Source organism: Rhamphochromis longiceps, linkage group LG4 (genome assembly GCF_057381845.1).
Source record: "Rhamphochromis longiceps isolate RC_006_pf linkage group LG4, R_longiceps_female_GT1.1, whole genome shotgun sequence".
NCBI classification, from domain to species: Eukaryota; Metazoa; Chordata; class Actinopteri; order Cichliformes; family Cichlidae; genus Rhamphochromis; species Rhamphochromis longiceps.
This window is the reverse complement of record NC_140560.1, coordinates 36,984,015-37,011,469: the sequence shown is the minus strand read 5'-3', so window position 1 is coordinate 37,011,469 and position 27,455 is coordinate 36,984,015. Positions and strand designations below refer to the sequence as shown.

At 45.7% G+C, this 27,455-nt stretch overlaps 2 protein-coding genes across 4 annotated transcripts; both read right to left on the bottom strand.

Annotated features, from left to right (window-relative positions):
- Positions 1-268: 268 nt before the first annotated feature.
- On the bottom strand, positions 269-3,694 carry LOC146672279 (E3 ubiquitin-protein ligase CHIP-like). 3 transcript variants are annotated; one of them, XM_085404826.1, is made up of 8 exons: positions 3,495-3,694; positions 2,730-2,940; positions 2,380-2,578; positions 2,112-2,277; positions 1,930-2,017; positions 1,753-1,809; positions 1,543-1,659; positions 269-1,384 (listed from the first exon to the last, which is right to left on the bottom strand). In XM_085404826.1, exons 2-8 carry the CDS (start codon positions 2,847-2,849, stop codon positions 1,259-1,261), a joined length of 873 nt encoding a protein of 290 aa, XP_085260952.1. In that variant the 5' UTR covers positions 2,850-2,940; positions 3,495-3,694; the 3' UTR covers positions 269-1,258. The 3 variants fall into 3 exon arrangements, with proteins under 3 accessions (XP_085260952.1, XP_085260950.1, XP_085260953.1); XM_085404824.1 differs by having other exon boundaries at positions 3,516-3,694; XM_085404827.1 differs by lacking the exon at positions 3,495-3,694 and adding an exon at positions 3,244-3,470.
- A 741-nt stretch (positions 3,695-4,435) lies between these two features.
- On the bottom strand, positions 4,436-25,564 carry LOC146672278 (calpain-15-like). Its single transcript, XM_085404811.1, has 13 exons — positions 25,382-25,564; positions 23,325-23,512; positions 13,560-14,610; positions 13,070-13,278; positions 12,779-12,962; positions 11,502-11,725; positions 11,283-11,408; positions 9,395-9,547; positions 8,915-9,076; positions 8,565-8,785; positions 7,847-7,992; positions 7,421-7,599; positions 4,436-7,135 (listed from the first exon to the last, which is right to left on the bottom strand). Exons 2-13 carry the CDS (start codon positions 23,483-23,485, stop codon positions 6,958-6,960), a joined length of 2,994 nt encoding a protein of 997 aa, XP_085260937.1. The 5' UTR covers positions 23,486-23,512; positions 25,382-25,564; the 3' UTR covers positions 4,436-6,957.
- Positions 25,565-27,455: the final 1,891 nt, after the last annotated feature.

Sequence of the window (27,455 nt, the reverse complement as noted above, 5' to 3'; positions counted from 1 at the left end):
AGTAATCATTTCCATCTTTTATATACAGTTTAACAATCTGAGGCAATCGTTCTCAATGTGCCCATTTATTTTATTCATGCAAAACCTTTAATATGTTTGGCCCCTGCAGGCCTCCGTAGCTGTCTGCTTCTCACCGGGTAAAACAAAAAGAGCTGAGGTTGAAGATGTGAGTGTTTCTGGAGCTTTTCTCATTTTGTCTTTTATTTGAGCTGGTTTTGGATTGTTTGTGGTCACTGAGCGAGACGAGCACGAATAACTGAGGCTGAAATACAAAAACACGAAAGATTTATTCACATTTATTTCTACTGAACATCGGCAGGTTGATCAGAGTTTTCCCGTACAGACGTTGCATCACCTGGATCTGAAAACCGTTCCCTGTGAAATCTGCTCCCACTAAACAACCGCGCAGGTTTAACTTGATTGATCTGAAGCAGAAACGATAAAATAGCAAAAACATCGAGGATGAAACGAGTGAAAACGGGCCGGCGTACAGAATACTGAGCATGGTGCGATGTCTCATGTTTGCTCAGGTGTCAGTGAATGCAGCGCTGGCCTGACAAACACCACCTTTCAGGACTTTCCAGTTTCGTCTCCTCAAACATTAAAGATCTACAGCCGAAGCGTTCGGAGCTGTGACGTGGGTGCGAACCAGTAAAACCAGAGTTTAACCTGCGATGTTTATACCTTCAGCAGCGTACAGTCATAAAGAACGGTGTCGGCTCAGCGCTCTCTCCTACGTCCTTTTTCCAGAGATCTGATTGGCTGGCGAGTGATGATTTCACACCTGTTGATCTCTTTTCTCACCTCGCGTCGCAGCCTGGGCCTCTGATTGTTGTGCAGCAGCGTGATTGTGGTCATGTGGTTCTCAGACTGCTACGCCATCAGCGCAGGGCGTCGTTTTCAGTCTGTATTTAATCAGATTAAAGCGGAAGTGGTGGGTTTTGTTTCTGTGGACACTAAAGTGGACCCACTCTGCTCATTAACTGGACTCGAGAGTGGACTTTAGCCCACTTAGCTCAGCGATGCAGGAAAAAAACATCTGCAGTTTAAACTTTTTGGCTCACGGGGATTAGCGCACACACCGAACGTCATGTTTAATACAAACATCCAGCACTGGAACATGACAGGAAATAAAGAGGAGATGATTGGCCCGTTGACCTCACGCAGCAGCTGTCTTTACCTCTCATGATAAAAACTCCCAGAGTGACGGCTGCTGTGACTGGGATGTTTAAAATAAAGCTGAATTGAACAAACTGGGTCAGTAGTCCTCCACCCATCCGTTCTCCAAAATAAAAGCATCGATGACTTCCTTCATGGCCAGGTTTGGGATGAGCTGATCTTGGGTCAGCGGCGTGCGCGTCACTGGATCAAAATGTCCGACTCTCTGTGGGAACAGAACAGAGAGCCGTGCGTCCTGTCGTCATCACAATACTACAGACTTCGGTTAAACTTCATTCGCTGGTAAAATCAGGATTTGATGAGTTTTTCGTGCTGAAAATGAGTCAATGAAAGCAGCCGTGAGCGAGTTGGGGCATTTTTTACCTGCAGGTGCTCCTCGATGTCTTTGCGGTCATAGGTGATGCCGCTGGGAGTGATGCACGGCTCCCTCATCAACTCAAAGCTGATCTTTCCACACAGGAAGTCTGGGATCTCACGCTTCTGTCAAACACCAAAACAAACTCATTTGTCCTAAACCGGCTCGTTGTACGAGGACTCGTCCGACTGAGGAAAACACGGCGGACCATCACTGACCTTCCTCTTTTCATCGACCTGACAGAACAGCTCCTCCAGGTCCGACAGGTATTTGTCCTGCAGATAAATAAATAATATAAATCAGAATTTGTTTGCTGGCAGCATTTCAGCTTTAATGTTTTGCACTATCAGGACGCTCCTGATGTCACTGAGGAGAATTTCACAATAAAAGCCTACGTGTTTGGTGTGGATCTCGTTGAAACGCTGACGGACTCTGCTGTCGTCGGATTTTTCCTCTTGCTTCTGTCTGCAGTGTTCCAGTTCTCTGAGGATCAGACCACACAGACAGACACACTTTACTCCAGGAGCCCTCGTTACAGCGACCAAACGGCCGACGGCTCGTTTCTCTCGGGCCCTGCCTCTTTTTCTCGGCGTGGATGAGTTTGGTGAGATAGGACTGCAGCTCGCTCTCCTGGTTGATCCTCCTCTCCTCCATACTGTTCCAGCGCTTCTTCTTAGCGATGCGCAGCGCGCTGGGGATGTCGTCGCCAAAGTTCAGCCGCTGCTCTTTTGCCAGATTATAAGCTGGAGAAGGAAACAAAGAGGTTTTTTAATGCAGTGTTCCACTGTTTGCAGACTCGCTTTCTTCATTTCTGAAAAAGAAGCAGGCGTGTTCTAAATCCCTACCTTTCTGCAGGTTGCCGATGGCGTCGTCGTAGTTTTCCATCTCCAGGTGACACTGTCCCATGAAGAAATGTGCTTTGACCGACTGGCTGTCGAGCTCCAGAGCCTGCCTGCAGTCTGCCAGAGCTTTGTCGTACTGCTGCAGCTTCACGTAGCACAGCGCTCTGTTGGTGTAGTACGCCGGAATGGAGGGACTGTGGCTCTGATGGAGAACAGACACACGGAGGAGGCGGCACTGATCAGACTGATTCCTCGGTTTCTCAGAGAAAATCATGGAAGTCAGGAAAAGTGTGTTTATATGAAAATGAGCAGAGGGAGGAAGGCGAGCACGCTCCCCATCGCCTGACCCTTACTATGGCTTTGGTGTAGCAGGCTGCGGCCTCCAGGTATTTGCGGCTCAGGAACAGACGGTTTCCCTGCTCCTTCAACTCCTGAGCCGACACAGAGGCGTCCTTCTCCGGACTTTCGGACATTTTGTCACCCGAGCCGGCTGCACCACCAGCAGCTGCTGCTTTGCTTTGCTTCCCTATCCTGACACTGGGATCCAACAGGAGGAAGAGGAAACTGGAGGGGAAAGATCCAGGGAGTGAGTCAGTGTAAGAGGATGTTTGGTACCTTTACCTGGCAGGAGCTAGATCCTAATGAACAGCATCCTGTCCTGACTGGACGATGAGATCAGACTTTGCTTACACAATCAGGATATTATTGACTAGATGCAACAATGCTGTAACTTTGATTACTGAGTTTGTGCAGGTAAACAACTGTGCACAGGCAAACAAAACTACACCTGTAATCCTACCATGTCAGTTTGAGTGCATTTATTAGTTCTTACTGCGCATCACCACAGACACCGAAAACATGACTAACCCGTTTTTCACGGAGCTCTGAGCTCTCACCGCCCACACACCATACAGGAGGAAATGCTAAGGTGAAGCTAGCCCTAGCATGCTAATGTTTCTTTCCCTCTTTTTCTGACCTGGTTCTTCAGAGCTTTGGTCTCCAGCCACGTTGTTTAATTAAAACGGGGCTATAAAGCTAATCAACGAAGTCTGCTATCAGCCAGCACAGCTAGCTGTAGCAGATGCGACACACACACCCAGCGCTAGCTAAAAGCGTACCTGAGCGTCACGGCTACACACCTGAGGAGGCTGAAAACCACCTGGACCTCGAAGGGCTCACGCTTCCTCTGTGACGTGTAAATATGCCGTTTTTATATCAAATAAAACGCCAAGATAAAGCTCACAGCTACGAGCTGCCAACAGATGTTTTGGTTTGGAGCGTGATGAGAAACGCGTCATCACGTCCGGAAGTGGGTTTTGGGACAGAAAATACCTTAAAATATTTCGCATTTTAATAATTTTTCTCTCTGAAAGTAATTTATGGATATGTTTAGGGACAGTGATGAGTACGTGACAAACAAAACAACTCGGCGCCGTTTATTCTGCAAATATGTCAATAAATACATGTTTAAAATTATTAACAAAACTCACATTACAGCCGTGGTGTACTAGGGGCGGGAATCGGAACGCTGCCAAACTCGCCTTCGAATCACTCGAGTTTTAAGATTTGTTCATCATCAAAGTAATTCAGTGACACATGTCAGTACGTCAAATGGTGCACATAAAGAAGAACCTCCTCATAACTAATTCGGTCTTGTTAATTCTACAAATATGTAAAAATAAAGGTTACAATACGTGTTAAAGCCATAACGTGCTGATTATGGGTTCTCAGTCCTGTTTTAAGATTACTTAGGGACAGAAATAATCGATTAAGCTCTACATTAATGCATATATAAGAAGAAGAAGTGGCTCATAACGTATTCGGCACATTTAGTTTTAAATATATATTGATAAATAAGGGTTAAAAAATAAAATCAAAGTGATTGTACAGCAAAGATGTACTAGGAAGAGTTGATCCAGAGCTTTCCTGGGAATCAGTGGATTTTAAAATATTGTGGTGTCAAAAGTGACACAGTGATGGGTGTTAGTGCACTCACGAATTATAAAAAAGAACTCTAGATAATTCTGTGTATTTAATTCTCCACACTGTAAAGGGCCATGCAACTGTTTATTGTGAAATACTGCATTAAAAGACTTTTCTGCTGATTGCGTCTCAAAAAATGAAAAAACGAAGATGTGAAAACTTTCAAATGTTTATTTCCTTCAGTTCACCCGCATATTTTTTTCTATTGTTATTTACATTCATACTGCTATGCATACAGTATATAAACTTTATATTAAAGTAGCTACTGAGCGAACAGAATACGGAGTAAAAGTCAACCTGAACGTTTAAAAAGCTTCAGTGTAACACTAACCACATCAGAATGCATACACGTCTATTTTCACCCTGCTATCAGAGAAGAGAAGCTGCAGATAAAGAGCTCGACTTGTTTTTCTGAAGCATAAAGACAGCTTTCAAACATTTGCATAGTTTTTATTCTGTCAACACGATGGTAGTTTTAAATCCACGAGAATAAAACTGTTTCCTACACGTCCTTCAAAATAAAAGAGACTCCAGCATACAGTTGATAAAGTGCTAATGCTTCACACAGCAGCTCTGCGCTGTGACTCTAAAACACAACATTCAAACATCACGCGGACACCACGTCATCTCCACGGCTGCCCTCCAATCACGTGTCAGTGGTTGCAGCAAAGACAGCGTGGACCTGAACATGCTCTGATGTGACGGATAAAGTGCATCATGTGATTTCTGCTCTAAATGTGGTGTTTCTGGGGGGGTGCGGCTCCGGGTTCACTTCTCTGCGGCTCCCAAGGCAGAAGTCAAAGTGTTAACAGACACCTGGGCTGGGAGACACCTGCAGGTCCAGCTCATCCAATCAGAGTTGGGCAAAAAAAACCCCCAAAAACCCCCAAAAAACTTGTTACTTTAGACTAAATTCAAAATTTAATTTAAACTCTGTGCAACTATGAGGTCAGAGCAGATGAAACTGGTTCTGCTGGACGTTTCTTCCTGCTAAAAGGGAGTTTTTCCTTCCCACTGTCGCCAAAGTCCTTGCTCATCTGATTGTTGGGGTTTTCTCTGTATTATTGTAGAGTCTCTACCTTACAATACAAATACCTGGGGTGGCTGTTGTTGTTTGGTGTTATGTAGATAAAATTGAAACCAAATTTCTGACCTTCACTTTCAGATGTTAGGCAGGATTCACACGGAGGTGTTTCGAGCTTCACCTGGTGTCAGCCAATCAAGTCATGCTTATACAAATACTCCAGTGCTGCCACTAGCCAATGAAATCACAATATGGAAATCCTGAGGGAGTAGCATCAAAATGTTGGAGTCAAAGCAGAGAGCAATCAGGAGCTCCACCTTCAAGTGTTGGAGCAGCGTGCAGGTGTGAATCCCGCCTTACAGGTGAACATTCACAGGTTGATCATGACCGCTTGCTCACAAACGTAGTGTCAGTTTGTAGTGATAAAAAGGGAAGGTATTAAATAGCATTTCACACTGAGACGATTTCCTGCAATAATCCAGAAGAAGAAGAAGAAAAGGTTACAGCGTGCTTTTATGTTGAAGGAGCTGAGACGGCACTAACTTCCAGACTGGCTTAAAAGAAGAAGCTTCATCCCTGCAGACGGGAAACTGGCTCTCATGCAGCTTCTCCCTTTGCTACAGGAACAGCACAGCTCACAGACACTAAGTGCTGCCCCTCTGCAGGCTTACAGAAGCTGGCCAATGAGAAACAAAACGGCTGTAAAGGCAGTAGGGCCTTGAAGGGACAGAAACTCAAACGGCTGCACGAAGAGTCAGCAGCAGATAAAGAAGGTCCGAGATTAAAACTATGGAGGCAGAAATGAGCAGGAGACATTTAAAGATCTGTGAAGAGACAAATGCTTCAACCTCTGAAATAATAACACAGATCGATCGGACAGGCTACAGAAACTCCCACTGAAGTCAGGAGGTACACCTGCTCCTCAGGCCTGTGGTTCATCCCTGGCTGCTCCAGATGTGAAGTTACGTAAATATTTAAAACTAAAGAATAAAAAAACAAGTGTGTGGATGAATGATTGCAATTAGTCTGTAGAGTAAAGAGTAAATACTCATCCTTTTACCAAATGTGAACCAGCCAATGGGAGGGCTGCTTCCATTTCAAACCAACAGATGGGATTAACAGCAACATGATGTCTGAACCTTTGGAACATCTGTTCCACATCTGTAAGAAAGAGAAACCGAATTATTGAGCTCGTCCGCGCTCTGACGAGCCGTCACGTCGCTGTGTGACGCGTCGCCATCTCTGTTCGTGTCATCCAATCAGACGTGGCGTGTTATTCTGGTGATGACAGATGATGTGTGAACTCTGGTCCTTAAACAGTTCGTAGAAAATGAATTTCATCTTAATTAAATTCAGTTTAAAGTAATCTCAGACTGGTTTAAACTTAGATTTAAGGAGAATTAAAGTGTTTTCTGATGTTAACCCTGTTTTCTTTCAGCCTCACTTTGATAACTTCTGCCGATGAGGAGCTCTGACTCTAACAGACTCGGTGTCCGTGGGAAATAACCCTGTTCTCTATCAAGGCAGCGGTCCGATGAGTTCCTGTGTCCATCGAGATGCTTCCTCCCGGCTCGTCATAGCGGCCGAGGCCGGTGCAGACCTGCGGTCTCGGGGCTCAGAGCCGGACTGTGCGTCGCCTTCGAGGGGCTCCAGTTCCCCAGAGAGGCCTGGACGGCCTTCCGGTGAGCCAGTCTGTGCGTGATGGAGAACCCAGCGTTCCCCTCCAGCTGAGACAAAACCACAAGCACCTGTCTGAGAGACAAACACAGACCAAGTCACAGGTGTACAAACATGCTCCGCCCCTTTAATTTCTCAGAGCGAGGAAATTAAATATTAACACATAATTGAGTTGTGACTATTTCCCGATAGAGTCAGATCCACAGGTTTGTGGACGGTGGCACGTGTCTCGGTGCGTCCCACTACAAACAGGTCTCAGCTGGGATTTAAGTGTGTATGAAGTACAGCGGCGTTTTGAAAGTTGCGCTGAAATGTCGCGGCGTTCCCGGGTGGGAGCGTGAGGCTCGGCGTGCGGCGCACCTGTGCAGAGGAGGGATGCTGTCGATGGTCTTCAGGCTGCTGCGCGTCGACACCACGTTGAAGCTGTCGCTGCAGTCGCAGGACACGTGCAGGTGATGCCTCGGGTGCCTGTTCTCCACCATGACGATAAGCCCCGCCCAGCCGTGGGTCAGGTAGTAACAGGTCATCCCCTCCCGACCCTGACACACAACAGTGATTCTCCATTACAGGTCAAAGTTTGAAGCAATGAAAGAGACTTCCTGTTAATGTCAGGGTGGATGTTGTTTAATGATGAATGAAGTCGATTTGAAATCGTTAGCGATGAAATGAAGACGAGAGATTTAAGAGCTCATAAATACTGAATGAACTACACACATCTGAATGAGTTTCAGTCTTTGAGGACGTCAGAGGTGACAAACATGTTTCAAAGCTCTCAGATTCTCTCACCTCGTGCCGCTCGCCTTTGGTTTCTGCCAGCTGGATGATGGCGTCGGCGATGGTGGTGCTGGAGGCCGTCACTTGCTCCACCATCACCAGTCTGGAGCTGTAGACCGCCAGCACGTAGCCAGGCGCCTCCGACCTGCCGCAGCTCACTGAAACAGCACAACAGCGGCTCACTGATGACGGTGTAACGCCTGCTGCGACGCTTCAGGTACACCTGAGTCAGTTTCCCCCTGAGTCGGTTTCCCTCTGAGTCGGTTTCCCCCTGACCTCTTTTGAACTCTTTAATGAGTTCATGCAGCATTTACATGGAGCTGGATGCTCTGCACTGAGGGGCTAAAATTCAGCCTTTTCTTGCATTTTGAGTCTTAATGACCTGATGAGTGCAGGAGCCATCGCCACAAAACTTTCAGGGCTGGAAAACAGATTTAAGCTCTGCAACGAAACCAACTTCACGTCCACTCCACGGTGCAGTCTGCTTTTTGTTCAGCAGCCGAACCCCAGAACTTTAAAAAGTGCATTCTGGGTAAACTTTCAGGGCTTTAACCAGCATGTGGGGGATATGTGTCTGCTCAGAACCAGTTGAAGCTCCATTTAAACTACATTTTCTACCAGGATCATCTTCCAGCTCCGACTCCTTTGGAGTAAAAACACTTTTTAAAGAAGACACATTTTGGCTGCAAAATATAGAATCATCATGGAGATTGAGTGCTCGTGTTCTTACCTCCGCCCTCGGTGATGCAGCTGTGCCAGTGGTTAAAGGCGCAGCAGAGGACGGCATACTCGCCCGGCTCCAGCATGACATCGCAGCCCACGAACCTCCTCACCGAGCGGCGGCTGTGAGCCAGCAGGCGGCCCAGCGTCAGCGTGCCGGCGCTGTCGTAGGCGACCCGAAACACCAGCACGCACAGATCCAGCAGGTGGCTCTCTGCCGTGTCCCAGCGCCTGAAACACGGCTCTTTTATTTCACCATGTTTACTTCATCGCTGACGTTTATTTATCTTTACTATCACCTCTGTGGTGCTCAGGTGACAGCGGTGACGTTACGAAAAGCCGCACAGGTGCGCGTCCTACCTGCTGCCCTGCTGGAATAAAGCCAGCTCCATGGCCGTCCTCTCCAGCACCGTGATCGACACCACCGACACGGGGACGTCGGCGGCTCGGGGGAAAACGCCGGGGACTCGAACCTCCTGCCAGTCTGAGTGGATCTTACAGATGTCCACGGAGTCAAAGTACCTGACAGGAGAGAACAGCGAGTCTGTTTTTGTTCAGCGTTTTGATGCTTTTCTTTACTCTGCAGGTCACCAGAGAGCCTTTAGCAAGAGAGTTAGGACGACTTTACAGTCACAGATTACACAAAGCAACGCACAAGAGGGCAGAGAGAGCAGGCGGGGTGGATGTTAATGAACACTTTATATTCTGTCATTTGTCATAAATGAACTCTTTGTTTTTCCCACTTTACATCTGAGTAAAGTTTTCTTCTGTTTTTAGGTCTTCCTGCTCAGACCGGGAATAAAACTAACGCAGACATCAAAAACACGCTGCTGCCGTCACCTGGTGAAATCCCAGAAGTCCATCCAGAACAGGCCGTCCTCGGCTCGCTGGGCGCACAGCTCCCTCTTCAGCTGCGGAGGCCAGTCTGACCAGTCGTCCGCCCAGGCTCCGGTCCAGGAGAAGCGACCCCACGGGTTCCTCAGCTGCAGTAACCTGACACACACAATGGGATTAACAGGCTCGCTAGCTTAAAGTCAGATTTGGCGAGCCTTTATAACCTGGCTATATCACCATGGTAACTGGTGCTGAACATGTGACCTGGTCTGGAGCAGGTTATGCGGTTTAAAACCAGCTGGAAGTGCCAGATTGCACTGATTCCTCCACCTGGTTTCTTCCTGTTAAAAGGGAGTTTTTCCTTCCCACTGTCACCGAGTGCTGGCTCACAGGGGGTCATAGGATTGTTGGGTCTACCTTACAATATAAAGCGCTTTGAAGAGGACTGTTGTTGTAATTTGGCGCCGTATGAATAAAATTGAATTGAACAGATTTAGTGTGTATGCAGCTCCTCGCTTAATAAAAGCTTAAAGATGCGTGAACATTTAGGAACAGCCTGCTCTTCATCACTGCTTCGTGCACACGGTCAGAGGCGGTTCTAAATTTTTCGAGGAGTACGATGAAGAAGATGCTGATGACTCACAGTGATGTGCGGTATGTGTTTCACGTCTTCTAAATGTTCACGCTGCTGGGTTAATGAGATGGGTCTGACGCCCACGGAGACTCCACCTCCAACCCCACTGACAGAAAAACATCCGTTTGTGAGTAATCAGCCTCCCGTTCCCTCCAGGGTTTCTCTTGCAGTTCGACTCCTGCCACCTCCTCCTGCGGATCCTCCTCCCTGTAGCTCGCAGCAGTCGCCGCTGTAGGTTTGAGGAAACATCCCGTATGCGTGTGAATGATGAAGCGGTTAATGGAGTGACGCTGAGAGGAACATTTGTTCTCTGAATGTGTCCTTAAGGCAGCGCTCGTCTGCAGACCTGCTGCATTTATACTGTGGGAGTTTTGATGGATGATAAGAGCAGAGCCTCCGGGCTCAGGCTTGGAGAAAACACCCCCGCCTGTCCCACGCAGGAGCAAGTCACTCTGACTGATGCAGGCACACGACTGCAGACATCGAGTCTCTGCTGTTTGTGCAGTTCGTCTCTGCTGCACTTTGTGCTGCGCTCAGTTTGCTTTGCGTCTCCTTTTCGGTCTTGTGGCGTCTCTTTGGTCGACTTTGTAACTGTTAACTTCAAGCAGAGACTCAGAGAGTGATGTCATCAGCGGGTCTGTCTGACCGTCAGTGTTTTGGACACAGAATGACTGTATGTGGACGAGAGGGTGGAGCTGAGTAGGCGGGGCTTCTTTGATTTGTGGTGAATTTTTCTGCATTAATTTATGTTTGAAACGTTGTTTATGGAAAAACTCCAAAACCAGGCACCAGGTTTCCAACACCATATATGGAAGGAAGTCTTTCCAGTTTTTACTGAGGGGGACAAACGCCCATCCACCTGTCCGTCAAAGAAGCCACACCCCTATTAACGCTAAACTCAGCTTTAATCCAATTCAAACAGGTGAGTTATAGATATTTTATCATTCAATCAGTTTGAGCATCAGGCTGTAAACTATGGCTCTCTGCTGGAGGATCTGCAGGTTTCTCAGCTTCTGTGTTCATGTTTTTTAAACCTGCTCTTAACTTTTACCTGTTACTCTTATTATTGTGCATATTTCCAGTTTCTCTGGGTTTTTTTTTTTTTTTTGGTTTTTTTTAAATATATCTCTTATTTGTTGTACAGTGTCCTTGGGTGCTCTGAAAGGCGCTATTTTTAAATAAAATGTATTATTATTATTTTTACTAAACTATAATGAGATAACGAGAACGGTAACCAACGGAGCGACCTCGAAGCCTCACCTGTGGCCGTCAACGTCCCGCACATCGAGCACAGAGTACGCGTGTCGCGGACGTAAACCTAGAGACTCGTACTCCGCGTCGTCCACCTTCATGTTACCTCCACCGCAGGACGCCCCCATCAGGAACCTAACAGCAGCACGAACAGAGGCGGGGTTAACCGAGCTTAAAGAAACAGCTCCGTCCTCTCAGAGCGCTTCAACCTTCCCACAAACGTCTCACCCGGCCTCTTTGGAGCTCAGCATCTTGGCCCAGATCAGGTCCGTGTCGATGGGCTCCTCTTTGGGGTTGGTGGCGCTGACCTGAAGGGCCAGCGACTCGCAGGGGGCCCCGGTCAGGGTGGAGAGGCCCTCGATGGCGCGGCCGGCTTGCAAAGCAAAGTAGGAACCGTGGAGCTTGGCCAGAGCCTTTTCAATCAGAGCCACCCACAGCTGCTTCCTCTGGGCCTGGGGAGGATGGAGAGGATCAAAGCTTGAACATGATGACGAGAAGAGGAAGTGCACATATGTGCTCACAGCTAATCAGAGAACCCGAAGCCTGTTCCTGATCCTGATCTCATCATTACTGACAAAAGCAGGCTAACAGGACCTGAGAGTGGACACGTCAGGACTTCCATTAGAAACCTCCAAATTCTAAGATGCATTAAAGTATTAAAGTAATCCAGGGATAGTTTTCTTCACCTACTCCAAGAGATAAAACATCTGTTAGCTAACTGCTGCTCATTTGATGCCTGAACTCAAAATGCCGTGAAGTACGGTGTGGTGGACAGAAATTATTTTACTGCAGTCGAAACCTGTAAAAAATCTAAAGGATATTCTTCCACAGATAAAACATCCGAACTCAGGCAGTAATAAAACGCTGCCCTCTGGTGGTGAAGCAGAATTCTGCAGCGGGCAATCACACAAAGTGCCTTTAAACAGAAATGCCTCAGATATGGAGGAATACCCATGATGCTACAGGAATCGCCTCTTCTTTTAATGTGTAATTCACTGTGTAAGGTGTAATTCAGGCCACTGGGTGGCGCCGCAGAGTACAAAGGAAGAAGAGGATAACTTAAAGATGGGAGTCTTGTTTAGCCTCCCTGTGCTCCAAGCAGGTACAGAGGATGGCTCTACCAATCTTTAAAAATGGTTCCCATCCTCTAAGAGGTGAATTTCAGCTTCTTTCCTCAGGACGGAGGCTTCTATTTCCGAGATGCAGGACAAAGCGTTAGAAAAATAGCTTTGTCCCCGTTGCTGTCACTGAATTAAATAAGAACTGTTTTTGTTTTTGATTCGAGATATTAAATTACTATATATGTGCTACAGTGAGGTTTATATCTTTATTAGGTATGTGTGTTTTTTTTGAAGGGATGCCAAATGCTGTCATTTTTCTGTAGAGCAAATTTACCTTGCTTTTGGGTATAAATAAAGTTACCTTGAAAAACTCTGGACTTTTCCCCGTGTTTTGAGCTGAGACCTTTTTCCAACACCAACCACACATCACGTGAACAATTTCACCTGAGAGAAGAGGAGGTGGCCGCTCTCGTCGCACGGCAGCATGTCGTCCACCAGCACTGTCGTCCACGAGCCGTCTTTGCACAGACGCACCTGATAGGCTCCCTCTGCGCACAGCGAGCGGGTCACCATCACCTTCTCCACCAGCTCCGGCCGCTCCGCCAGAACAGCCAAGGCGCTCAGGAACCTGCTCCCCGAACACAGCCTTCCTTTAATGTGCTTAAACAATCATCCAGAAATAAATCCTGGGAATAATAATCAATAATAAACTCTGTGACAGCATAATCAGCTCACCAGCAGTTACCCAGAAGCCCCTGCAGGATGTCGGACGGACGCAGCGTGCGGAAAACGGTCCACTTCACGCCGCGGTCTCTGAAGGCGGCGCAGCTGATTTCCTGTGGACGAAGCCACTTCTTGACCCGATGCTGGACGCTGTCGTCCAACGGGAAGCCGACGGACTTTGGACCAGGAGGGAAACTGTCGTCCACAAACGTCACCGCGTTCTGGGAGAAGAAGAAGACGATGATGCAATGAGATGTGCACGCCTGACACGCCCACTCCTCCATCTGCTGTTTAACCTGTTTAATTTTTCTCGTTAATGTCGGAGGTTCTGATGCAGATCCAGAGCTGAACACAGCGAAGTTCAGGCTGCTCTGCACTCTGGGTGGAGGTCGTTTTGGCTCTGAGGAAGACTGTCAGTCCACCTCCATGATAGTGAAGTAACATCAGCATAAACTCTTGTTTCTACCTTAAATTTAAAGGTGGGTGTGTGCTTTAAACGCACCTCTCTGCAGAAGCTGACGATGTTCTCCCACAGCTCTTTGGCCGTGCCCTCGTCACTCTGCCGCAGCGCCTCCACCAGCCGGCTCTCCTTCCTCCTTGGGAACAATTCTGCTTTTAGCTGCTGAGGGGTGTGGCAGGCCTGGCAGTGTTTGGACTCCAGCCGGTTTATGAGTGTGCACGCCGGACACGCCCACTCCTCCATCCTGTTCACAGCGAGCGAGAATGACATGGAGGCGTCTGATGCAGGTGACAACGGGGACATCTCTTCTTTAAGGATGCTGAGTCTCCTGCCGGCCAGCAGCTCCGGCTGGGTGGAGGGATGGGACACAGCGAGGATGGAGGGAGAAGACGTGCTCTGAGCCTGGCTGAGGCCAACATCTGGAGGGGGCACCTCTCTGCGGCTGCAGGGCACTGGATTGTTGTGGCCAGCAGGGGGCGCAGTCAGCACGGAGGAGGTGTTCGGATGCAAAGCTTCTGCATGTAAACTCTCCCCTCGGGTGGAAATCGATAGCGAGAGCGCCGCCGCTGCAGGTTCGGCCCGCCGTGCTCCGTGATCCTCGCAGACGTCGGGCACGAGGAGCGCCTCGGCCGGGATCTGAGGGAGGGACAGTTTGCGGGGTCCACCGCAGGCCGAACAGGACATAGAGGTGGGCGTGTTCTGCAGCGTGCACCTCGAGCACTCCCATGCCAGGCTGCTTTTGTCGGCGTCTCCGGGCTGCTTCCTGCTCTGGGGTCGGCACGTCTCCGTCCAGGACATCCTGAGGGGGCCGGAGCAGCTGCTGGAGCGCTGAGGCCGGGGCTGGGCTTCCGCGGACGCCCTGGCATAGCCGCAGAGGTTGCAGGCCAGGCTGTCAGGGGAGTTCGCCAGTGTGCAGCGTGGGCACGCCCAACCGTCGTCCTCTCTGCTTGCTCCGGGCCACATCCACCGGGCATCGGGTCCCTGCCGAGGAGCTTCACAGATGGAGCAGCGGGGGGCGCCGGCGGCGTTGAGGAAAGTGCAGCAGCCGCACGCCCACTGACTCCTCTGGATGGGCATCGATCCAGAGGAGAAACTACAGAGAGAAACAGAGTCATGTGATCAAACGGGAGGACATTAACATCAGAACCTGACCGATGTAAGATTATTGAGACCGATATCGATATCAAAATCCATTTATGATGATTTACCAATATAGTATAAAAATTTAGCTAAAAAATAATCGTGTTTCATTGCTACAACAAGTCATGAATTACTTGTTGACTCCTTTTTTGAGGCATTCTAAACAAAAAAGTTGCAGAGCGCCCTCTGGTGGACAAACTATGCAACATCAACACTAATAAGACGTTTGAAGAGTGTTTCTATCGTCTCTTCTTTACTCTTATGTATCAGCCGTTACAAATGCAGATTTATTATATCGGCAAAAAGCTAATATCGATCAACATATGAGTCGGACTAATATATATTAATATATATTATTCCTACAAATAAAATCCATCAGCAAACACCAGTTGTTAAAAATAGATATTGGTCAAAGCGTCTCCTGGGTGGATGATGTTTCGTCATCTTTGGGTCCTCATCCTCTCTAGCTTTTTTCAGCAGTATTCATATGCAGCGTGTCTTTAACTGACAATACAATGTGTTGTAAGAAAAAAAAAAGCATAATTGCACCCAAAAAAATCCGCGAAACAGCGAGGCCGCGAAAGGTGAACCGCATTATATCGAGGGAACACTGTATAACAATTTACTTATTTATTTCCTTATATTTAGTTAAGTTTAGTTTAATTTTAAATATTAATCTTTGCACTCCCTGCCCTCCATATTGGATTATTTTGAATCTAGAGATCAAGAATTAAATGAACAGCTTGAAATAAGCAGAGTAGCTGATCAGTCTCAGACATTTTCTTCATTGAGATAAGAATGATGTCTGGAAATGTTAGATAAACTTTGCCGTGTTTTTCATGACACTGGTGAAAATTTCCACCGTGAGTATCTGCTAAAAGCAAACCACAGCCACATCGAGCTTCAGTGTGTTTATCTGTGAAAGCCCGAGAGACGAAAATGGAAGAAAAATCCTGAAAATATGAGAAGAAATCCAAATATAAACGAGTGAGTGAATAACAGTTTCCTTTGCTGTGCTGGAGGGAAAATATTAAAATGCACGAATATGCAAATGAAACAACAAAATCTGCTCTTCCACTTTTGCCTCCCTGACGCCGGCTTCATCGCGAGCAGGCTGCTCAGCGTCTTTGTGAATATAGAATAAAAACACGGTTCTAATCTCAGATTCATGCTCGGCTGTAAAGCAGACCCAGATAATCTGCACCCTGGTGTCCAGGGAGGAACGAGACCTCGGGAGCCAGCGTCACAGCCGTGTTCAGGCTGGCCCACATTTTCTGGCTGCACTTTTCTAAGTAGTTTGGCATGAAGCCTGAAACTTCCAGCACAGCTGACCTGAAGGATTTACTGCAGAACAAGCTGTCTGTAAGAGGCAGGTGACGGCTGCTGCACGCCGCGCTCGGGACAAAACACACTTTTAATCAACAACCGGCCTTCGTGAGAACCTCTGCTGTTTGTGTGCTTGAGAAACAAGCTGCTCGTTACCCACGCAGAAGGCTGTGCAATACAGAAAACCCCGAGTTATTTTTACTGACAAGATATAAACATGAGAACTTTCTAAGGTCATAAAAGTTGGAGGTGCTCATTTTCTGCAGATCCCCTGTGTGTTCATCGGCCCATATTTCCATGCAGATAAATGCTGTATGCTCATTCATTCAACTCAATTTAAACCAAATCAGATGGAAGTAGTCCCAAAACAGCTGCTGCACAAAGTGACGGATGGATCCAATTTCCTGGAAATGTTTCTCATAATCCGGACACAATGAGAGCCTTTTAGCTGCAAATTACAGCGGCTGAAAAAGGAACCGATGCAGGGAAACGGCCTGCAACCTGTGAAGGCTGCAGTTCCACTGACGTCCACTGGGGACTCCAGAAGTGAGTCACCCACTCAGGTTTTGAGAAGTTTTGTTGGATGTAATCAAATGAACGGCCCGGAGAGCTGTCAGCAACCACCCTCGATGCCAGCACACTGCTGCGGCTGTAGTTGGAACTCGTCTGCAAACAGCCTCCTGCTGCTCTTTGAGCTGCACTGAACAGCTAACTGCGAGTCACTTGGCTAGCAGTTAGCAAATATTTGCAGACAAATGCGAAAAACTACCGTAACCATGACAACCAAAGCAATCAACACAAAGCTTTTGGTGCAGCATCTTCTCATGACATTGTTTGAGAAACGCTAAAACTTTGCATCAGGAATAAAAATGTTTACAGCCAGAAACACAAACTGATTGGTCTCTGTCGATCATTTCCTCCTTCATAACACCTGATTTTATAACTCACCTGTTTCAACTGTATTAAGGCTTAAAGTTTATACTGTTAGGGGCGTGGCCTCTGTGACTGACAGGTGGATGGTGACCAGTGTTAGGAAGGTTACTTTTCAAATGTATCCCACTACAGATTACAGATTACATGCCCCAAAATGTAGTTTGTAACGTATTCAGAATACGTTACTCAATGAGAGTAACGTATTCTGAATACTTTGGATTACTTAATATATTATCATGCTGTTTACAACTACATGAATGAGCTATTGCTGTGATTTATTACTATTACTGACGGTTAAGGTTTAAATCTTAATATAAATGAGTAACAGTAGGTGGACATTAGGTAAGGCTGCACTTTTTGCAGCGATCTCGTGTAGAAAACTATTCAGCGCGTATATAAAACAGGTCCGCGGCTCCGAACCGTAGTAAAGGACCTCTGGCTGATACGTCGGGCTCGTGTCGGCTCGTAGCTGAAAACTAGTTTTACTTGGTTGTCTGGGTCGACTTTGCTAGCAGAGACAGAGAGAGGCGTTGAAAGGCTGCTGCAACGGAGCTCATTGTTTCAGAGGAAAACATGAACACAGTGTACAGTCGAGTCTTAACAGCTTACTTACAGCTGGGCTCGTCAGGCTCTCTGTTTGGCTGCAGTGGTTATTATTATATTTACATGCTTCCAGCTCCCGTTTCTGCTCGGTGACAGTTCGTACTTTTCCTTTTTCTCCCTCCTCACGCTCACAGACACATCACGGGTATGGCAGTCCATTCTCCCTGCAGCACGGACTACACTGCCCATCAGGCTGCGTGCTTTAGGGCGATGCATGTAACACTCTGCTATTGCCTTCATATTAAATCATTTTTTGAATAATAATTAAAAAAATATTTAAATAAATATTTTTTCTGGGCTTGTCAGAATAAATATTTTTTCACATCATTATGCGGCTGCAAGTAGAGGTGACGTGGGCCGTGAAACTGAGACACAGACATTAGAGCCTCTTAATGCGTGTTTGTTTGGGTTTCCACCGGCGTGGAATCACCAAAATAGAGAGGACACAGCCGAACATATGAAACAGGAAAAGACCGCCATGTAATCCATTTATTTAAACAAAGTAACTGTATTCTGAATACCACCTTTTTCAACTGTAACAGAATACAGTTATTTTAAATACGTAACGCTGGTACATGTACTCCGTTACTCCCCGACACTGATGGTGACACAGGCGGCTGTAGCTGCTAGCTGTCTGCTAGCTTCACCTGAACTGGACGTGTTTGTGCTGTTGGAGCCTTTTTAATGACATCGTATGTCTGCTGTGGGGTTACTGTAGTAACAGAAGGCGGAGCTGCAGATATGATGAAATTCTGCAGCAGTCTAACTTCTGCTCTTCACTTCTATTTAATTTAATTTTTACTTCTCTTATTGACTTTATTTTGGCGCCTTATCAACTCCTGTACTCTGCTATTGATCTTAAATAATTTCATTTCATTTTTCTTAAATGATTTAAGAAAACTGATTTCATTTCATTCAATAAGGAGGAGAAACACTGAAGGTGCAGGCAGCTCTAAACCTGAATCAGATTGTTTTGTGGATCATGGAACAACCTGCTGAGATCTGGACTTCCTGCAGCTCTAAGGAGGCGATTCCTCGGAGAACCCTGGAACTTCTTCTGTTCTGCTGTGTGTGTTTCCAGATGCCACGGCCGGCCTCTTTTCCTTCTCCTCCACATCTATGAAAGGTATTTTGATCTCTGTGCATCAGACGGGGAGTGCAGTGGCCTGCTGAGCTGAATTCCCAGCGGAAAGCTTGAGTGGGCTTCTTCAGACCAGCTCTTCCACCGGGGATTTCCCCATCAGCGCTCCGTTTCCTGTCAGCGAGTAACTCTACTCCCGGCCGAGGCTCCCGAAGGCTAAGATGACTCACAGTGAGCCGAGCGCCGGTGGTTTATTTGACATAAATGCAGTAATAATTAATAAGGAAGGCTGCGGTTTGATTCATATCGAACGATTCATGAAATATTCACGGTGACGTCTAAACGACGGACATAGATTCAGCCTTACTATAGTCGCTCATTAACAAAAGCAGCTGGGAGAGCTGTGGTGGTGCTGGATCCAGCTGTTCTGGTCACGGTGGGTTTGAAGATGTTTTTCTCCTTTGTTCTCGTCTCCTGTGCTTCTCTGTTTGTTGTGTGTTTCCTGAAGCTGTGTGTCGGTGCTTGTGTACGTACTCTCAGTGTCTGGATGGTATGAGTGTGTTTATTGCATGTGCTGCAGGAGAAGCTGGATAATTTAGCGGGGAGAAAATAGACCTCAGTGAGCGGGAATCAATCAATCTCAGAGGATAAAACAATTTAGGATTCACGTTTTAGCCCCCACACATGCAGCAATGATCCAGCTGAACTCAAATAACATGACTTCATTTTTTCTCGGTTCCTAATTAAACAGTAATCAGCTTTTAGCGTTCTGCTAATCTGTGCTGATTGGTCGGTTAACGATTCAGGATGGTGCCCGCTGCAGCTAAAGCCCAGCAGAAGCAGCTGACTGAGGTGGTTGGAGGTGACGCTACGAACTCTCTGCAGCCTCTTCGCTTCATGCCCCAAATCAAAGTGGAAGATGCCGTAAAGCAGCGTGTGGCATCTTACTACAGCAGAAACTTCTGAGAAATCTAAAAACTCAACTATTTCGAACTTCTTGAACTCTTCTATCAACAGCATGATGAAAATTTGCTAGGACAGAGATTGGTTTATTCTGGAGGAGCGTAAGAGCGCCCCCTGTGCAACAGGAAGTTCTTCAGTCTGGACTGCTGCACGCCTTTGATCTTAATGTTCATCTTCCAGAGTCCATCTCTGTGACATCGAAGCCTTGAGCTGAGCGTTTTATGGGTTTGACTCCCAACACAGACGATGCTTTGCCCATCTGTCCTATTCCCCTCGCGCCGCCTCGCGTCTCCGCTTTGCTTCCTGTGGTTTTCCTCCCTTGTTTTTGCTTCTTTGGATTCAAACTTCCAGATTGCATCCCAGACATTTCAACATTGTTGAAAGGTTTGGTGACTTTGAGGTCGAGATCAGAAATATACATCGTATAGTTCCAGCTGGTTAGTAATGATTGTGATCAGACGGCCACACAGCGTCAACTCTGTGGCCCGTTTCCTTTTTAAACCACTTAAACCTAAATTCTGTTTAACGTGTTTCTTTGGCGAGCATCTGAACACAGCATGTTAAACCCTGTGCTGGGAACTGACGGATACCTCAGAAGGACAATTTTCACTTTTCTCAAGATCGATTTATCTTATTTTTCCCCAGAAACAATAAAATGATTCTTCTTCGGTCTGTAAAACTCAAATCTACAACTTTAGATTTGGCCCTATTTCCAACCTCGGGTCTGGACATCGAGTAAAGCTGATGGTTACTGAACACCTGGAGGATTACAGACATTGTTAGCAGGTCTGATAACCTTTAGCTCACCATCGGCCAGTTTAAAGGGCGGCACCTGCGCTCAGACTCTGGGCTTACAGCTCATATTCAGGGCTCTTCATGTTGGCTTTGCACTTTAACCCCCTAACCCTGCACCCCCAGCTGCAGGAACTAAATGCTTGTAAGAGACTAAATCTGCTCTGCTCATTAGCATGTGGTTAAAATGCAGCCTAGCAAAGATGCGTGTTTGACGACAGCCTGGAGGATGAGGAGAGGTTAAATCTGCCTCTTCTGGTTTCTGCAGGTCTCTGTGGAGCAGTGGCGTGTCTAGAAAATTTTTGTTGGGGGGGCCAGGTAGGGGCACAGATTTGGAGAAGGGTGGCAGATTTAATTGGCAGATAATGTTTAAAAAAAAAATTCTACCAACCCTTAACCATAATTCAATAATCCTATAAACCTAATAACCAAATACACTTTTAACTCTTATTAGAATGAGATTTTAACCACTACGGTGCAAAGTTTTTAGATACTGCGTTGATAAAGTACAAGAGATACAATCAGTGCTTTGTCAGTGTTTACTCAGCATTCAAGGACATCAATATTTGCATAGTATTTTTACTGACATATAGTGCACATATGTTTTGGGCAAAAACATTTTTGAAAATTAAAATACGAACATTTGTAACAAACAATTGACAAATTAGCCAATGCCAATGCAAAACTTTATCTGCCTGTTAAAAAAAGAAGATAATCTTCTCACAAACTGGTGTTTGATTTTGAAACAGGAAAAAAGTGGGGAAACAAATGAAAAGACTAACATTTGAATAAAACCTGAAAGCAAGTAAATACTTTCTATGCTGCCTTATGGTAAACTTTGGTAATATTGATAAAGAACAACACTGGCTGATGATAAAATACAGTCAGCTGGCATGGTGACACTGCCAGTATTAACCTGCAGGGCTGGACTGGGACAAAAAAATTGGGCATTTTTACTACAGACCGACCCACCAGGTAGTAAAGCCATAAAGCCTTTGAATGAAAACAAATGCTGTTGTGACAGTGATGTACAGTCTTGTTGGTATATGTATGATTTCTATACATTTTACGTCAGATAAAAACTTTGGTTGTAAGATTTAGATAATTATTTAATAAAAACTAGGTATTTTAAATGAGAATAAGAAAGAAAAGTATTTCTTTGTGCCCACCTTTCCCTGTTAATTCCCTACCTGGCCCCCTGGCAAAACTTTGCTAGACCCGCCCCTGCACAGTTACCAGCTGTCAGCTACATAAAAAAGGATCCTGGTGTTATTTATCTCTCAGAAACAGTTCATAACTTCAACTCATTCATGTCACCTAAAAGGTAAACCTGTTTCTCCATCACCTGTTCAGCTCTGATGGTTCAGTAAGGACATCTCCTGGTTTCATCTTCATGTTTCCCTCTCACCACATATCTAAACAGACATCATGACCAGCAGCTTTACAGCTGTGGCTCCAGCAAACATCAGCTGATACTAGAAATTAATATTAAATACATTCTAACAACAGCTGATCAAGCTTAAACGTGCTGCTGTTGTTTAGCGCAATATCTGCTGGTTTCCTCTTTCTGGCGCAAAGTGGGCGATAAACAAACAAGAGAGAAAAGCCGATCAGCTGATCATTGATCAGTTTCATGATTGAAGTAGCAACAGGAGAGGGAGGGTGAGAGAATGAGAGAAGAGGCAGCTGTGCAGCGTAAAGACAGAATAAATCCAGCTTTGTGTCTTTTTTCCATTCTAGCTAAAGTCCGGGACAAACTGCGTCTCTTCTCAGCTCAATACGAAACGCGTAATATTTTCTCTGAATGAGGGACCATTCCATTTTTTTAAGGAGCTGTTGGCAACTCTACTAACCTTATGAATAAAATAAAGTTCACTATCAGTAACATCATAGCACCACCCAGCTGTATAAAAACTCCGTCAAACTGGCTAGAACGCAGTATGAGTTATTGCAACTGACAGTAAAAAGTCAGCAACGTGAAAATAAACTCCACCTAAACTTAGTTTATATCTGACCCAGATAGACTGCAGGTCATAACTTCTTACCTGAAGTTCAGTTCACCTGACACTCGGACTGGTGGCTGCCTCGGGTCTCTCCTCCTGCCTCCCCTTCCCTCATCCACCTGTTGCCTCTGTGGAAGCCCCCGTCATAGCCACCACCAAACAACGGAGTTATTTCTACACATCGACCTGCATCTGGCCATTACAAAAAAAATAAAAAATAAGTCACTGGGGATATGCCCGGTATGCCCGATGGCCAGTCCAGCTATGTTAACCTGCAACCAAATCTGCAGCTCCATACAGCAATGTTACGACTTAGATTATATCTTATAACGCATAACTCTTATGTTAGCTGCCCTCAGTAGCATACTGTCTGAAATATTCCACAGCTGCAATAATTCTTTAAGTGTTATTTTTTTCCTTGGTATTCTAATTTCACCGAAGTTTACTAAACTCAACAAACTTGATATTACTTACCGGGACATTTATTCTGTCCTCATTTTCTTTCACCGAAAAATTGTTTCCTGCAGTGCCATCTTGGCCATCTTTCGCGCTTGGCTCTCCTACCTTTGCTAACGTGATGCGCATAGCGCAGAAGTGATGCTGCATTCACTTACACTCGGATATCTGAGCGTCACCGTGAAAACATTGATATTTGATTGAATTTTATTGTTTTGCCTTTGGGGTGGCACCTGGGGTGGCCAGTCTGGTTTGGGGGGTGGCCTGTGCCCCCCCAGGCCACCCCGCTGGACACGCCATTGCTGTGGAGCTGCACAGCGCTGATTATCTGCAGCTCTGATTCCCAGCAAACCGGCAGGCACAAACAAACCTGCTCGCTGATAAAAAATCAGAGCAGAAGTGGGACCGCTGCAGAGGATATTACACTGCAGATATTACAAACTGAAAAAGAGCCACGGTCTCGTTCTCATCTCATCGTTACGTCTTTGCCACGCCTCCTTCGTGTCTCACCTGCGCTCCCTGTGCCGGCCCGGTCTGGGAAGCTGCCGAGGGAGGAATGTGCTTTGGCTGCTCCTCAGGCATCCCATGATGGGAGAGGGAGGCAGAGCTGCACCCCGGGGCGCCGCATCGTCCTCCGCCTCGTCAGCGAGGGAGGAGGAGGAGCTTCCCATGATGCCGCTGGCTCAGGTGGAAGTGCCCTGATGAAAGAGAGGGGGAGGCAGAGGGGGCATGAGCATGCACAGAGGACAGTAACACAAACACAGTGCTGCTGCGTTCACTGACTGTCTCGTCTCTGCTAATGTGCACGAGCTCCTCCACGTCTTCAGGCTTCTCCTTCCTTTGGTTTGCTGGGACTGAAGCGTTAACCCGGCCGAACACACTGCTGATGGGATTCTGTGCGTCACTTCTGACCAGTGTCACAAAACTTTAAGTGTCTCCATTCAGCTCATTCATCTTTTTATTGTTGGGTTTTACAGCAGCTTTGCATGAAACACAGAGCAAAATAATCCTTCTTTATCTCGCACCGCAGCCCTCGGTTCATCCTGTCTGAAAGGAGGCGCTTAAGCCCCTCCCCCTTTAAGACATCTTTATTCTGATTGGTTGTTCATCATTAAAAAAAAGGTTTAAACAGCAGGTGGGTCGGAATATGTGCTCTCTATGACATCATACAGATCCAAGAGTAGAGAAAGCTGCGATAAACTGAGCGTTCAGAGCAGGCTGGAGTTCCTGTGCATACATTTAGGTTCTAAACTCTTTTCTGAGTGACTTCAGAAAGAAATTATATTTGCAAAGTCTGAATGACTCTGCAGCAGACTTAAAAGCCACGTTTGATTGATGCAGATCCATCCTTATAAACCTAATCATTCACCACTTCCACCATTAAGAGAAAGATTATCCCAGAGAGAAAATCACATTTAGCTTCATTCACAAATAGCAACGAGTCATTAGCCTCCCTCCCTTACTTACTGAGCATAAGTGGACAGACGCCGGCTGAGCATGTAAAGGAGGGATGAAGTAATTACCGTTTCTTTGTTTTACTGTGAGGTTTTGGTCGCGCTGAAAATAAAAGATGGAAAAAGTGCTGAAGCTTTCTAATCGTGCATTATTTGTAACGGCCAGCAGGTGGCAGCTCCTCTTGTTGTAACGATGAGTTTGAATAAAGTTGTTGATTTATGACCTCAGTAAGCACGTCAGGCTGAGTTTGTGCTGGAAAGTTTAAGTACCTTTGCATGATTCACAGTTCTTCTGTTTGAAACAAGATTTAGCCCCACCCCTTTTAGGGCAACTGCAACATTTAAACAGGTGGTGGGTGGAGCTTTTGTCTGCTCTCTGACATCATGCAGATCCAAAAGTTCAAAAAACTCTGTGAAACTGGTTGTTTGGAGCCGTCTGAAGACTACGTTACGTACACTGATCTTATATATCCACGTATGATATTTATGATAAGATAAATGTGTAATACATGAAAAATTAAATAATGGGTGATGTTATGATTATTATTAACTATTAACAGATTTTTAAACTAAATCACTTTTATCCTCATACTTCAGTTTTAAACCAGAGGAGGATTATATGAAATGTTAATCAGCAGCTTCATCTTCATCAGACTCATCAGTGTGTCTCTGGCTCCAGCTGCTCCTGCTCGCTCCACAGTTGTGTCCTTGAACAAGGACTTCAGATACGATCAGGAGCTCCAGATCCAGATGCTCCTGATCGGAACGCTGACTGAGAGTCTGCTGCACGCTCTTCTACCAAAATCCTCCGATTTTATTCCCAGAAGAGAAAGCTTTGCTCTCAAACTGTCTCTCTCCTCCTTGGTGTTTATGACTAAATGATAAAGATACGCTCCGAGCGTTAAAGCCGCAGATGTCTGCTGTTAAATGAAGTGATCAGAGACAGTTTGCTGTGCCTCCCTCTGTCCCTCACTGCAGAGGCTTCCCTGCTGATACCTGAAGTTCACATGCAGACTTTAGGTAACCTGGTGTACCTGCAGTACAGCTGGTGGCTGGCTGAGAGACTGCAGGCATGAAAACAAAGAGCAGCCCGGAGGAGAGCTGCAGACTCACCGCGGAGAGGATGCCCGCTGCCGCCGCTGCTGCACCTAGGGGGACACGGATCTGTGGCTGCCAGCTGCCGGAGACCTCCATGCATCCTCTGTCATTCACACAGCGATGTGCACAGTCACCATCGAGCTCCTCGCGGTCCCCCACCGTCAAGCTGCGGGGAGGAAGAACCACTTCCTCTCCGCACCTTCAAAATCAAATCCCAATAAAGCAAGAAGAAGATTACTAAACCCCGAGAGGAGGCTGAACGTTTGCGTAGGAATCTGCGAAGGAAGCCACGTTAAGGCCTCATTCTACATGTCATCTGATTTATCACTGAACAGAAATGAACTGTACCTCAGTGCAATGACAAGAAAGATTCATCCTGGTTTCCGGGACCGCCCAGAACATTTCAGTGCCTGTGTCACCATCCACCTGTCAGTCGCAGCGGCCACGCCCCTAACAATGCAATCAGCTTGTATATCAGACTGTAAACGTAGTTCTGCTGTAAAGTTTTAACACTGGAGTCTATGGGGACTGACTCATTGCTGGAGCCTCTAGTGGACGTCAGAGAAACTGCAGGTTTGGTGCTTCACGTTACTGCTTGGTTATAACTCTCAGTAATCAGGAATTTATATGTTTTGTATATTTACAAGAAAAACATGCTGTTAAAAAATAATGGGATGAATGAATATTTTCTTTTTTCTGAGGTACAGCGTGTTAATATTATTATTTTTGCCCCTGTTACAACTCTTTTTCGTTCAGTGGAATATTACATTTGTGTCCTATAAAGTAAAAACAATATGTAAATGATCATTACTTGGAAAGACAGATTTTACTTGCAGTGCTTTAGTGGACCGTCTCCCTTCAAACTCTTTCTAATAAGCAAAAGTGACGTCACTGCACGCTTTAAGCGTCTGTGATCTGTCTGAGCTTTAAATGGGTTGATAGAAAAAATTTACTTGTGAGTCAGTTACTGAATGATAATGGTCAATTATTTTCTTATAAGGAATTTTTGTCTGTTTATGATTTTGCTGTCACTCCAAAAGAATACGCTGTAGTTTTTGATGCAATTCCAGATGGGGTGAGAAGGTTACTGGTGTCTGCTCCTAAAGGTAGAAATTGTGTTATTCCAGAACTAAATCCCACTAACATATACATCGGTAACATCTGTCCTTTATTGAGTGATAAAGCCACAAATCAATGTATTAGACAAATTATTCAAAGAGATATTGTTTCCAAACCTGCAGCTTTATTCTATTGGATATTTACAATGATATAAACTGGAAAAACACTTGGATTCTGTCAAGGAAATTTATTATCACTAATAAGGTCAGAGAAGTTACTCTTAAGTTGATCCATAGATGTTATCCGGTAAAGACATATCTGGTTAAATTTAAGAAAAATATTGATACTCTTTGTACTTTTTGCAGCAGTGCAGAGGAAACAATATGTCATGTACTTTGGGAATGCACGTATACACGTATGTTTTGTATTGATCTAAATAATTTTATAAACACCAAAATTGAAACTGAAGTTTCAACATATTCTATTTGGCCTCTCACATACCGATAAAATAAATCCAGGAAAAAAATATATTATCAGTCTTCTGATTATTTTTGCTGAACTTCACAAACATTGCACAAAATTTTCTCAACAGCGTCCAAACATATTTGTTTTTAAATCCCTGCTTTCCAATTATCTAGAGAATCTAAAGGACAGCACTGACTCCAAAGCATGTAAAACACAAGAGCTGTGTCGACTGTTCAGTTTCACTTCATTTATATGTTGTTTGTTTATACCTTGAGCACCTCTTTCTTTTTTAATCGCTTATTTTGTTTGTTTTCTCTTAAAGTATACTTTTTTGTTTACGTACTTGTATTTGTATGCATGACTTGTAAAAGATACTGCAAGTTGTGAAATTTTTCATACCCTTCTATAACTACATTACTATGTATATTTGTTGTTAAAAAAAATGTGTCTGAGCTTTTATTTTGAAAGTGACTTCCTCTTTATTTCGCTCTGGCTCGTGGACGGTTGTATTCTGCGGGGACGTTTTCAGGACAGGACACCGACCGAGCCAGCCAGCCGGGGCATG

What these genes read in the sequence shown, in the direction of transcription:
- LOC146672279 (XM_085404826.1), bottom strand. Translation starts at nt 2,849, where the DNA reads ATGTCCGAAAGTCCGGAGAAGGACGCCTCTGTGTCGGCTCAGGAGTTG. An exon ending in CATCGGCAACCTGCAGAAAG is followed by an intron (nt 2,278 to 2,379) that starts GTAGGGATTTAG and finishes TTCCTTCTCCAG; the next exon opens with CTTATAATCTGGCAAAAGAG. An exon ending in AGGTCGATGAAAAGAGGAAG is followed by an intron (nt 1,660 to 1,752) that starts GTCAGTGATGGT and finishes GGTGTTTGACAG; the next exon opens with AAGCGTGAGATCCCAGACTT.
- LOC146672278 (XM_085404811.1), bottom strand. Translation starts at nt 23,485, where the DNA reads ATGGGAAGCTCCTCCTCCTCCCTCGCTGACGAGGCGGAGGACGATGCG. An exon ending in GGCCGGCACAGGGAGCGCAG is followed by an intron (nt 14,611 to 23,324) that starts GTGAGACACGAA and finishes TTCTCTCTGTAG; the next exon opens with TTTCTCCTCTGGATCGATGC. An exon ending in CTGCATCACCGAGGGCGGAG is followed by an intron (nt 7,993 to 8,564) that starts GTAAGAACACGA and finishes GTGCTGTTTCAG; the next exon opens with TGAGCTGCGGCAGGTCGGAG.